The sequence below is a fragment of the Anarrhichthys ocellatus genome, unplaced genomic scaffold, assembly GCF_004355925.1.
Source record: "Anarrhichthys ocellatus isolate YVR2014 unplaced genomic scaffold, GSC_Weel_1.0 scaffold4, whole genome shotgun sequence".
In the NCBI taxonomy this organism is placed as follows: domain Eukaryota; kingdom Metazoa; phylum Chordata; class Actinopteri; order Perciformes; family Anarhichadidae; genus Anarrhichthys; species Anarrhichthys ocellatus.
In genome coordinates this window covers 10,953,617-10,966,668 of record NW_022280034.1, presented here as the reverse complement: position 1 = coordinate 10,966,668, position 13,052 = coordinate 10,953,617, and the positions used below count along the sequence as shown (strand labels likewise).

General features: G+C 41.5%; 2 protein-coding genes across 7 annotated transcripts; one reads left to right on the top strand and one right to left on the bottom strand.

Moving 5' to 3' along the window:
* Positions 1 to 3,919: 3,919 nt before the first annotated feature.
* Positions 3,920 to 6,589, bottom strand: lyrm1 (LYR motif containing 1). Its single transcript, XM_031843742.1, has 7 exons — positions 6,361 to 6,589; positions 5,988 to 6,088; positions 5,597 to 5,674; positions 5,157 to 5,338; positions 5,010 to 5,070; positions 4,468 to 4,499; positions 3,920 to 4,370 (listed from the first exon to the last, which is right to left on the bottom strand). The coding sequence occupies exons 4-7, from the start codon at positions 5,313 to 5,315 to the stop codon at positions 4,257 to 4,259; spliced, it is 366 nt and encodes a 121-aa protein (XP_031699602.1). The 5' UTR covers positions 5,316 to 5,338; positions 5,597 to 5,674; positions 5,988 to 6,088; positions 6,361 to 6,589; the 3' UTR covers positions 3,920 to 4,256.
* dcun1d3 (defective in cullin neddylation 1 domain containing 3) lies at positions 5,962 to 13,037 on the top strand. Of its 6 annotated transcripts, none has more exons than XM_031843736.1 (5): positions 5,962 to 6,429; positions 7,498 to 7,573; positions 8,600 to 8,641; positions 8,810 to 9,360; positions 11,069 to 13,037. In XM_031843736.1, exons 4-5 carry the CDS (start codon positions 8,921 to 8,923, stop codon positions 11,610 to 11,612), a joined length of 984 nt encoding a protein of 327 aa, XP_031699596.1. In that variant the 5' UTR covers positions 5,962 to 6,429; positions 7,498 to 7,573; positions 8,600 to 8,641; positions 8,810 to 8,920; the 3' UTR covers positions 11,613 to 13,037. The 6 variants fall into 6 exon arrangements, with proteins under 6 accessions (XP_031699596.1, XP_031699595.1, XP_031699597.1 ...); XM_031843735.1 differs by having other exon boundaries at positions 7,495 to 7,573; XM_031843737.1 differs by lacking the exon at positions 7,498 to 7,573.
* Positions 13,038 to 13,052: the final 15 nt, after the last annotated feature.

Sequence of the window (13,052 nt, the reverse complement as noted above, 5' to 3'; positions counted from 1 at the left end):
GTGGGATTGCACTTATCACTTGACTACTTGAGGAAGCTTCTTTTTTTTCGTCTCAAATTGGTTTAGTGACTTCAAGTCAATTATTGCAGTGCAACCAAACATCCTGACTTATGTCAAATTTAGTGAACAACTGTGACTTGTTAGTGACACTGGATTTTTTTTTTAAAGTTTCTTAAAACCTGGATTTGTGTTTGCTCAGTTTTGACTTTGGTGTGAGCATATCATCTCAGAAAACAAGGGGCTGGAAAGGCTCATTGAAAATCAATATTTTTAAAATTTGTATTCAGTTGCAGTCAAGTCTTGAATGCACGTGAGGCTGTACATTACTTATAGGCAAAGCAGTGCTCACAATGACCATGTAGAATGTTTACCATGTTGACCTTCTTAGTTTAGCATGTTAGCATGCTTGCAATTGTAATGAGTACTGAGAAACAAATACAGCTGAGGCTGATGGGAATGTGTTTAGTTATTTAGGTTTTGTGTGTTCACTGCATCCGATTTGCAGAAGTAAATTGATTCCAGATACACTATTTTAAAAAGGGTTTTCAAATGTGAAGTAGTGCAGTTGGGCATTTCTCCTCAGTCAAAGTTGTTTAAATGAATGAAATATCTTCCCAGCAAGAATGACTGAAAAAAAAAAGGAACGGCCATTGTTCAACAGGAATGCTATATATGAATGCATGGAGTGAGTCACTCCTGAGCATTAATACAAACTTTAAACAGTTAACAGCCGCTGCAGCTTCTCTCCCATCAGTGGTCAATTATAGGGAGGAGAGTGATTTATCACTGAGGTAATGTGGTCTCCAGAAAGAGAACGGAGAGAGCAGCGACAAGCCAACTCTCAAACAGAGTGTATTAAATGTGCATCAGACAATTATTTGAGTCTGAAGTGGTAATGAGTTTGAGACGGTCCTCAGAGAAACAGAGGACTCTGGTGACTTTTTGAGGAGAGGTGGAGACGAAGAATATTTGTAGCTCGTTAAAAGTGTTTTTTTAAATCTCTTTTTACTGAGCATCAGGTGTGTGTCATCTTCAATGCCGCCAGAACAATGTAGTCACATGTAGCTCAGACGCACAGAGAAGCCAGTGGTCCACTCACACTGGTGAACCACATTAGGCTTCAGTTAGTATGGTGTGACCTCTAGTGGCCAAAGAGTGTCGGGACTGGTTTCAACGTTTTCGATCATAATACATTTTCTATCAGAGGTGCCTTTTTCATGGTTTTGTTGTATGTTTTCATTCTCATTTATTTTCTTCTTTTTCCGAGGCGTTTTGGTCGATCTAACTTACAAAAATAATGTAATCTAGTCCGTTAAGATGCTCATACTCATCAGAGATACCCATGAACTAGTGAGTTTATTTAGTCAGTCATGCAATCAGCTGTCAGTCCATCAGACAGTAAGTCGGGCATAAACTGGAGCTGATGTCCGGAATTACTCATGACTCCGTCTTCTTACTGATCTACTTTTAGTTCAGCTAATTCTGATGTTGCTGCGGGCTCATTTTCCCATCTGAAATGTATTTCATTCTACCAGGTCACTGTTCACTTGTGAAAAAAACACCACAGCCCAGACGCCTCTGGTTGGAGTCAGGGGGTGTCAGACACTGGACCTGGCGTCACTCAATAAAACATGCACACTTCCCGTTGCTCTGCTTCCATTGGGCTCCATCGTGTGGCTGCGTTCAGGCCAGTGCAGTGCCGAAGGACTAATAATGACCTCGGCAAAGAGAGGAGACGGTGCTTATCAAGGTGACTCAGACCAGACTGTGAAATGAAAATGATCTCGTAAAGACTCCATTGTGAGCTCTGGGGTGTTAAAGGTCAGTGGTTTACCACGCAACAATACGGAAGTGTCAATGTGTGCCCTGCTGAGATTATCAGAAGTCATGTTCGCTCATCCACTCGTTGCTGGAAAGTGGAGCAGAACATAATAGTCCCCACAGAACACATCAGCTACAGAGGGCTTTTCAAGTGGGCTGTGGCCAACTCACTGAAGTGAAGCACATTATTGAAGTGGAGGCATTCATCCTTTATGCCAGCTGGTTTTAATCTAATAATCAAGAAACCTAACTTTTAATTATCGGTGCTCTGTTTCAAATTTCAAATTTAGGGAACCAATTAAATGAAAGAACATCTGTACTTTAGCTTACTCTTGTTAATAAAATGTGATCTGTTTTCATTTATTTACTGCCTTTTTAGAAAAGGTAATTGGTTCTCTTGGATTAGTAATTCAAATGTGCATCTTTTAGAGCAGGAGGGAACATTTTCACCAACACCCATTGTACATTCAGTGCACAAAGATACAGTACATGTGGATGACTAAGCCCCTATTTGTAACACAAGTGCAAAGACCATGCACAAAACACAGTAAAAAATCTGGTTTATTGTGGCAAATTAGATGTTTACATTATTTTGTACATTGTAGTGGTATGAGTAAATAGTTTTTAGTTTGCAATACAAAGCTCAGTATTCAGTACATTTGAACACGAAGCGGACGGAAGATGAATCTCCGACCCCTTCTGCAGGGCTTTGGCCCTTTTATCAACATCTGAATGAACCAACAGATGAGAGAAAAGCTTCTTTCTGCTCTGATTTCTGAATAGAACTGAAAGTGATGTACAAACCAGACGCTGGATTCATTGTTATGGAGAAACTGACAAAAAAGACAAAATAAATATCAAAGCAAACCAGATATTCCGTACTCTTAGATCCAGATCCAGAAATGTTGGATAGTATAATGGCATTCTGAGTATGTCAATAAAATGTATAAATTAAGGAATTTGGAATAAATGGGATTTTTTTTTTAATTAATGCACAAAAAGAGTCTTAAATTAACCGTCCAGAATAAATGAATACACATTCACATTGTTGTTGTTGCGACAAAATGCCGCAATGATGCTTGACATTAATTTATGCAAAGTAATGTTCCTGTTGAACAGGTCTGTTTCGACAGAGTTCAGGAAAATAATCTGTCATTCTTACCCATAAATGAGTGACTTAAAAAAGCCTTTGCTGGCACTTTTATATTTACACCTTTAATCTGCAAAAACCTGTGAAACGTTTCCATGTTTGAGAAGTGTACGTTCAGAGGCTTGGAAATGCACAGCTGTTAACATCTGAGTTACAGTTTTAAAAGCTTATGTTCATGGATCTACCAGGGCAAAATAACATCAAGAAATACACTCCTGCCTTTCCTCCAACCAGTTGGTGCATGCCAGGTTGGTGATCATCCAACAGGTCAGCTGGTGGTATATTGATCCAACAAAAAACACAGGATTACGTTTTAAAATAATCCATCACATCTCTTGTTAGATTGGTAAAAAACAATGGAGGCTTTTGATACAGTTTAATGCATTTATCCCCCTTTCATTTTAAAGCAAACAGATACAACAGTAGAAATGTTGAATCACAACACATTATAAACTTACATTATACTTACAGTATTTTTACCTCCCACCTTTTAACTAGCCTCTCACTAAGTTAACGCATTTCTTTCATTTCTGTTTTTCCAGCCCCTCTCTGTTCCTGTTTCGATGTCTTCCTGGAAAGCTCTTTGTAAATTGTGCCTCATATCATCATTACTGCAAGTGCTTGGATGTCTGTTAAGATGAAAATGTACTGTAGTGTAAAGGGCCCTTCCTCCTGTCTACCTCACACAGTCCTTCTTCTGAAGAAACTCTGAACTGCATAGGAAGCACACCATCTGCATACACTACAATGGCTCATAATTATAGATGAGTGATGACTTGTTTTCCTTATCTTCCTCTGTGCTGTTGCCAACATTCCTGGAGTTTATTTCATATTTTCTGCGTGAATAAACCGGCTACCTATACAAGCTGAGGAATGGGGCCAATATTAAGGGGTTGGCTCCTAAAAACAGTTCATGTTAGAAAAGAGAGATGGTCATAGCCGAGTGTCTCAAAGTAACAATAATTATTTATTTTTTTTTTTTTTTACACAGTTAAATAAACAAAATATACAACTTGATCTTATATTACAAGTCACTCCACCCTGACAGCCTTCCTGAGCTGAACAGAAGCTGACAGCCTTTAGCGACACTGAGGAACTCATGTTTAAGCAGTTTAAAGTTAAAAAAAAAACCAGACAGTGAAAAATGGCTTTTTCGTGAATGGCTGGTGTTCTCGCATCACGGAGTGCTTGCAACAGCTCGGCCCATGAGATCAGCGAGTGACTGCACTCTAGTTTCCTGCCCAGGGTAACTTGAGCTGTTGGCGAGGAGCGAAGATATCGAGCATCAGGTCTCGTCGTGTGACTGCAAGTATACTGGCTTGGCCTGCTTCCTCAGGCGCTGCTGTGCTTTCAGCTTCCTGCCTTTCTGAGTGGCCAATCCCATCAGTGGTAGGTACGTCTACAGGGACAGTCAGGGAACAAAGTCATTGAAGGAAGTCTCTCGACAACACAGAGAGAAACTTATCCAATTTGTCTTACAAATGGTTATTACTTACAGGCCTTGGATATGGGTTCCTGTAATGTAAACCTGTGGAAATAATGATAAGTGTTACTCACTCTTCCAAAGCCAAAAAGCTTTCTATCCTGCAGCCCTGCATGGTCCGACACAGAGCATCTGATTCTCTCAATTTAAGATTGATTTCTGTGGTGTTTTAATTAGCGATTGTATCACTTTTGCCTGATTTACTAATTTCAAAGGCAGGATGTAAGCTTTTGTCAAGGTATCCCTGTAAAAGGGGAAGGGCTGAACATGGTAATATTGCCTCTTTACTAAATGGTAAATAAAGCTTTTCAAACATTGTTAGCTAGATGTTACCCTTCTCCACAAATAAGACTGGGCCTGCTGTAATACAAATATTATAGGTTGAGTGTCAAAGTGGAAGTATGCTACGTAGTTTATAAAGTCAGCTCTTTCCTTGCATCTGATAAATAGAAGACATGGAAAGCACAGAATGGTATTACTGTGGTCTTCACCAGAGTAGGATGACTTTTAGTCAAGACGCATGTATGGAAATGTGTGGAATCTCTCCACTCTTACCTATTTCTATCCTTGCTTCACATTCTTCTATACACCTTTTTATTGATTCTTGATCTGTGAGCTGAGAAGAAAAAACAACGAGTCATACAAAGTGCCAAAAAAACTACTGCTTCTTCATTTCTGAGATCAGCGCACCGTTGTTCACACCTGCTGGTTCTGTCTGAACAGAGTGCAGGCCTCCTGGAGAATGTATTTTCTCTCAGTCTCTGCGTCACTCGTAACTCCACTCTGCGCCTGCCAGCTGCGGGCGATGCGAAACACCCGCATGTACAGTGACAACACCGTCCTGCGAGTGGAGGCCGTCATCGGGGCTCACAGACAGCGGTTACCTGCACGATTAGGTAGTTTGAGTTGGAAATGAACAGTGGCGTCACAAAACCTGTTACTGAGTTCTCTGTGTATGGAGCTCAATAATTTAGCATCACTTGTCAACATGAAGCTAAAGTGATGCTAAAGTAGCTTTCCCCTGACAGTAAGTCATAAGACACCTAAACGAACAGAGGTGAAATTAATAGCGACACGAGTGCTCTTCACGTTATCGCTCAATATGCTTTTCAATGTATTTAATATTACAAACTTTGACCTACCGACTGTCTGGAGAAGAGGCAAGAAGAAACACACATGTCGCATGGTGATGACGTCTTCCCCAGACTGGTTTTTAAAGGCTGCAAAGAAAAAAAAACATGAGGATAATCTTAGATAAAGTTGGAGATGTTTTGCTAATTTAAAGTAGTAGCACCATCTCTACAGTTAATTATTTATAGGCACAGTTGCAGCAATTTTATATGAGTTATAAGCTTTTTCACACGTTCTATATTATTCTCCTAAAGGTTGTGTAAAATGTCAACAAAACACGCACCCGAGTTACGTTAATTGATTTCGTGGCAATCTAGCCTTCTGGGTGTGATGCGGTATTCACATTTATTCTATATATTTCCAGGATGTTTCAGCAGATTATTTTGTTAAAATTAAAAATACCTTGTCGTTGCCATTGCCGAGATGAAGATCAGCTGTTGGCTGCTCGTAGTCAGGGAGGAAGTGATGCAGGAGAATGCCCACTGTGTAGCTACACTCAGTGACTAAAAGGGGGAAGCACAAAGAAATGGACTGCTTTGGTCCGAGGTGGTCCTTTAACTCACTCTGAAGAGCGAACGTAATTCAGAATGGATTAAAAAGTACCACCTGGTTGCTAGTGTTTCACCTATTTTCTTTTTAAAAGCGGAGATGAATACGATACTGATGAGGAAGTTTCTCTCAGCTGCCAGCTAGTTAGCTAGCATTCTGAGTTAACGCGACGAGTTTGCCTCAGTTCGTTTCTGGTCGTGTACGCTAAATTGGCCAACTTACTTACCACTTAATTTGTACTGGCGACCCTGACGTGATGTTCATTCAATTCCAGATGATACAGTTTCCCAAAAAGGTAAGTTTGTGTACGATGTTAACTGTGGCGTTTCTCGGTGTCTTAATCGGAAGACCTAGCTTAGCCGATAGCTAACTTTTAGTGGACCGAGCTGATGCTAGCTAGCTGTGGCGACGTCGTCAGGGCCAGGCAGTTGTTGATGTAACGTTAGTATTAAATGGCCCGGTGGCGGCGATGTCTCGCCAATCAATAACAGCTTTGACACAAGTACCATCTGAATAAGTGAACAGATGGAAATGCCAGGTGTTAACGGTTATCCAAACACTGTTTACATGGTATTTGTAAGTGTTGTGCTTGTGCATGTGCTGTTAAGCCCACTTGAACCTGTTTATGCTCGCCATCATAACGTGGTAAAAATAACGTTAATGCTAGCTCACGTTAGTGGAGGACAGTTCTGTGCATTGACACCAGCGGTGCAAATATCACGCGAACTGTAGCTCAACTTTGTCTCCCAGTTTTAGGACTACATCTAGTTAGCTTAGTTAAAAATAATGGCTGATAACTTGACGTTAAGAGTTTGGCTACCACAGCGTGCAGATTGTATTTAAAACATTCTAATAACTAAGTGAGGCTTCAGACGTCCATCATATGTTAGGTAGGTGGAGTTAGCCAGAGTGTGCCAGTGAGAGATTTGCCTCGACATGCCCAGTTCAGTGATCAGTACAGTCGATTTGCTGAATACATTTTCATTGTTAACGTTAGAACAATAATCAAGGCTTTGTAAGACCAGTGATAACCACAGACAGCAAAAGTTGTTTTCAAAAGTAAGTCGAAGTTGTGTATTTTTACAACATGTGCTCATGAGTTGAATCTCATTCAGGACAAAGCCTGTCTCTCAGGTCTCTCACTGGACACCTACAGATGCTCATCCAGAGATGCATTAGCCTCTTATACCACCGTCTTTGTAGTTATTAATCAGTAATTGAACATTCCTGCAATGAGGCAAACTGCTTTGTTGTGCTCAAATGACATATTCATAGGATGTTGACAAAAATAGTCCTGCAGCGTTGGGAGTGATGAGCTATCACTTTCTGCTTATGATGACAAGATTATGTGTCTTTTCAGCAGCATGTCTGACACGTCATGTCGGAGCAGAGTAGACAGACGCTTTGATCTGTGCTCAATGCCTGCAGAGGGATTGTCTGTAAGTAACTCCCAGCTACTTTTTTGTTAGTTATCGAACACCTGATCAACTCACACATTTTATGTGAGCAGATGTTACAGCTGACTGATTAATTGCATTAACTACACATGAAGTCATGCTGCTTTGTGAGAAATGGGGTAGGTAGAAAATAGATAATGCTTTTACACATTGCATTAGTTTGATTACTCTGAACCCCAGTTTATATGCACTTCGGTCACTAATCAGATTTTCATCTTCCTCTCCAAAGTTATTTTTCTTGCCAATCACAACCGTAGTTAGTACTGTGGCAACATGTGAGTCCCCATAGTGATGTTACTTTTCAGTGTGGCGTTATTCCCCTTTTCTTTTCCATGCACATATATACTCTCTTTTAAAAGCCTGTGAAAACCTGGAAAGGGACACACATGACCAAGTAATCATGTTTATTTTAACCTCACGAAACAGCCTCGGGTTGAATTTTTTTCACTGCGGAAGGTTTGGAACCATCACGTTAAATTATTGCTGTAAAATGTCTTTCAAATAATTTTGCCGTTTTCATTGGCAACCAGAGTAGCTCCACAGTCTTGCCTATTTTAGAAATCATTTCATGATTGCATTTTTTTAATCTGCTGCCATTACTGCTGGGATGTAGGAAGACAGCAACACTGCATGTACTGCCTATTGAAGAACCTGGTAAAACTGTCTCTGTCAGACTGTCTCCTGATACCAAGATAAATATGTCATTTATGTGGACATGGTACATAGGATTATCATGAAATGAAACGCAACAAAGCTAACATAATAAGTTCAAGTTATACACATTTAGGTATATTTTAATTGCCTTTAAATGGATGGACCTTTGGTGTCACAAAGGAAAACCTAAAGTTTTTTTAGTGGCTCTGTTTAACACAAAACCAATTCAGTAAGTTTATGGGGTTACCTGTAATGTTTTTTTCTTTTGTAGAGGTTTCTATGGTAATCAACACTGTAAGCATTGGATGCATGCATACATATAGACTGTTGTTTTCTCTGGTCTTCACTTTTTAGGGTTTTTAAGTCTGGCAGTGAATCGGGGCAGATTTGGCACAGGTAGCGTAACTTCCTGACCTTCAATGCTCACAAATCCTTGTGCTTAGAGTTTGTTCTACTAATAGCGACAGAAATGTGGATCCTTGCCTTTTGATTCTGAGCAAGGCTGACTCAGTCTAGAGCCGCACTCTACGACAATTAACATTTTTCAATTGTTCTTCACCTCAGGCCTGAGGGTATGTTGAGACGTCTCGCCGGGCCAGAGAAGAGGCGTCTAGGTGGCTCGGACGGGGACTGAAGGTGAGGAGGAAAGACAGACGAGGGACCAGGGAGGGAGACATGGGTCAATGTGTCACCAAGTGTAAGAATCCGACGTCCTCGCTCGGCAGTAAGAGTGGAGACAAGGAGAGCGGCTCCAAGTCCCACCACAAGAAAGGAGGCAGTGCTGGTGGCAGCCACAAAGAAGAGCCCGGTGCTCCGTGTAGCAAAGCCTCCAGCGATCTGTCGAATGGCACCAAGGCCTTGGAGGTTACGGTGGAGACGCCCGTCATCCCTGCAGTAATGGGGGAACCACGCAGGGACGAGTGTCTGGATGGAGACGGGCTGTCGATGCTGCGCATTGATGAGCTGTTCCGCTGCTACAAGGATGAACAGGAGGATGCTATCTTGGAGGAAGGCATGGAGATGTTTTGCAATGACCTGTGTGTGGACCCAGCAGAGTTTCGTGTGCTTGTTCTCGCCTGGAAGTTTCAAGCAGCCACCATGTGCAAGTTTACAAGGTAAGGTGGAGTTGTGGGACATTAGGTGTGTTGTTTGCTGGTATCTGTTCATCAGGATGAACTAGCATGACCACTCCACAGTTATTAGCTGTAGGTGAGAACAGGACATCTTGAGTCAGATATTTCTTCATCCCAGATGACTGACACACACAGTTTCATTAGTGCTCGCCCTGATTTAATTACCAAACAGGATGCTCTTTTTATTTTTATATATATATATATATTTGGTATTACATTTGGAAATGCTTATTGTGGCCTGGTGGTTATTACTTTATTTATCCCGGGGGGAGATTCCCGGAAGTTTGCACGCATAATTTAATTTTACACACACACGCACAAGACCGAAATACACACATGCATGACCCATAGAAATGCAGTGTGTAGAGATGTTAGTGATGAGGTCATGGTCAGGCAACCCCCGAGCAGTTAGAGGATTGGCTGCCTTGCTCAAGGGAATCTCGGCAGTGCCTGCGAGATGAACGAGCACCTCTCCGGGTACGAGTACAAACACCGTACGTGTTCCAATGCGGGACTCCAACCGGCCACTCCAACATGCTATCAACTGTGTTACCCCAAGTAAAAACATTATAGGGTTTCCTTAAATTAATATGTGGGATTGGGGCCAATCAAGGCATTTGTGATTATTGATTACATACTAGATAGATTCACGTCACAGCCTTTGTTTATTGTAACCTGTTCTCTCTGTGAGTAACAGCTACAGGAACGACTCGGTGTACTTGATTAGTCACTTTGAGTCATTTCAGTCGCTGCTGGTGTCAGTGCTGATGAACAATGAAATGACACATTTTGAATAAACGCAAAAAAGCTTTTAGAAATTTAGAGGACTTTAAAACCGGTCAGTAATTGTTACATTTAAGAAGAAAGTATATTGAAGCTGTAATAAATTGGCTATGCACTTGATATTAACAGACAAATCACCCATGGGGTGAGGAGAGAATGAACTGTAATGCCATGAATCTGGCCGGGATCCTTTAGTGTACCTTTCTATCCTCGTCATCTCTCCACTATTGTACACACACACACACACACACACACGTGTATATATACCTGCTCTGCACTCCCACTGCAGTTAGTGTCTGAGATGAATAGAGCTGCCCGCTGGCCGGTTCACTTGTCACCTCCCCCCTCTGATTTTGAACTCAGCACTTTTCTATCAGAGGCTTTGGACAACACCACACTCTGGTTACCACCGTGTTTCATTGTCAACTAATGCTTACCCAAGCTGTTTATATTCCATTTGACTTTGAAAGCCTATATTGTTGCAGTGCTCAAATACCAAAGTATATCTGCTTGAAGTTTGTCAATGTTTCAAGGTTTTTATTTGTCACATACTCAAATCTTTACATTGTACAGTTAAATGCCTGTTTGCCTCCTCCAGTACTGAGCTTTAAAATATATTTAAAGGTACAATATATAAAACACAACTGCACAATATAGTCAACGGAGAAATTACATACGACAAAGTTATAGATAGTTGTTATAGGAGTTAGTCAGATAGTTGTTATAGACACATGGCCCTTTTGTTTGCATTTCTTCACACTGTTTTGTTGTAGCACTTAGTCAATTTAGCTACTAGTTAGCTCTGGTGCTGCTGATTGAGTTTTGTTAAAAAGTTCTTTGCTGGGCCTCATCATGGTCCACTCCACTATCGCTCTGATGTCTGTTCTTGTTTACTTTGTGTCCCCAGGAAGGAGTTTGTTGAGGGCTGCAAGGCCATCAAGGCAGACAGCCTCGAAGGTATCTGCTCACGTTTCCCCGTCATGATGCTGGACGCCCGGGGCGAGGAGAACTTCAAGGACCTGTACCGCTTCACCTTCCAGTTTGGCCTGGACGCTGACGAGGGCCAGCGCTCGCTGCAGCGTGAAATCGCCATCGCCCTGTGGCGCCTGGTGTTCACCCAGGACTCGCCTGCGATCCTGGAGCACTGGCTGGACTTCCTGTCGGAGAACCCCTCAAGTATTCGGGGCATTTCAAGGGACACGTGGAACATGTTCCTCAACTTCACCCAAGCTATTGGGCCGGACCTGAGCAACTACAGCGAGGACGAGGCCTGGCCCAGCCTCTTCGACACCTTTGTGGAGTGGGAGTTGGAGCGCAGGAAAAGAGAGGAGGAACAGGCACTGACTGCAAAGGAGGAAGAGGGGAGGTGTACTGAGACAGAGTGTTCCCCCACCACAGACAGACATGAAACAGAGGGAAGCCGCGGCTCACAGACGTGGGGGGGCCACTGACCAGGAATCAAGAAATAAGGGCGCGCACGATATGATCTACACCTGAACTGTACATCTGTGAATCATTGGATGAATATTAGTATTACCATTACAGCTGTTCATTTTGTTCTCCTATTCTGTCTGGGTGGGATTCCTGCTTTGCACCCTTTTTTTGGGTTTCTGAAAGGGCTCTAAGAACTGTTATTTTTAAGCACTTCTATTTAAGTTATTATTTTACCTTTTTTTTTTCTCCTCCCATGTGTGTTTTGAGTAATTGGACATGTGGTCCATTTCAGCCTCCCATCTACCGACCATAACCAAGCAGAGTTGGAGTTTGGTTTTAAAAACAGGCGAGGGAAAGCCATTACCTTTTCCCACAATATTATTATGTAGACGGTTCACTTTGACTTGATAACACTGCTGATATGTTTAGTACAAGGATAAAGTTAATAAGAAAAAGAAGGGACATTTTGGCAACCTGTTTTACTATCAAAACATGAGAGTAACCATAAGGGTCAGGGGTCAGTGAAATCATCTTGATTGGCCTAATCTAGTTAGATTGTATGATTTTATCTTGCAGTGCTGTGAAGATGAATAGGTTGCACTTGTTTGGCCTTCACAGCTGGCCTGCAACACAGTAATGGATTACAATTCTGTCACAAGGTCATTTTGTTTTTAACGATAATACAACGTTGTAATATCCATCTAATTCCAAGTTGATGGTAACGGACCCATCCTCTCTTCTGTGTGGAGTGTTGTTTTTGAGTGCTACTGGTGCAGCGAGGGGCTGTGCTCCCTTTTGACCTCGAGCATCTACCATTTTCACGTCCACCTATTTTCAAGAAGCAGTTAAGTGTGTGCAACACAATGATGCTGGCTTTTCTCATTTTAGGAAGTCTGTACCGCAACAAATGAGCTAAAGTAATAGGTCTTGGTCATTTCTCAACAGATGATGCCTAAACCTGCGTTACATTCAGGACCGTTACAAGGGGCTTCACACAAAGCTTTTATTGTTTACCGTCAGGAGTTTGAGAGTCATCACATCCTTGAACTTCTATACAAAAAAGAAATGTATACGTACTTCTCAAATATTGTTGACTGGCGCTGGTGATGGTTGTAATGGATTGCACAAAAACCAATGGCATGCTTAGTCGCTATACTTGCAACACTGCAGAAAGATTGATGTCAACCACATTATTTTAATTTCCAACCTTTTCCAAAATGTAGAATGATCTTTAAATATAGCCTAGGGCGTTTTGGGATGAGTGAATGAGTGCTAACTATGCTGGCTAATCAAGAGTCTGTGGTATGGGTCCAGTGTGGTAAGAGGATGGCATAACCTAATCTGTTTGGTTTACATCTACAATGATTTTATTTCAGACCCCCTTTGTCCTTTTTATATAAAATGTATTGATTTATAATAAATAAAAACAGTGTTGAACTTTTGACTGTTGGACCATG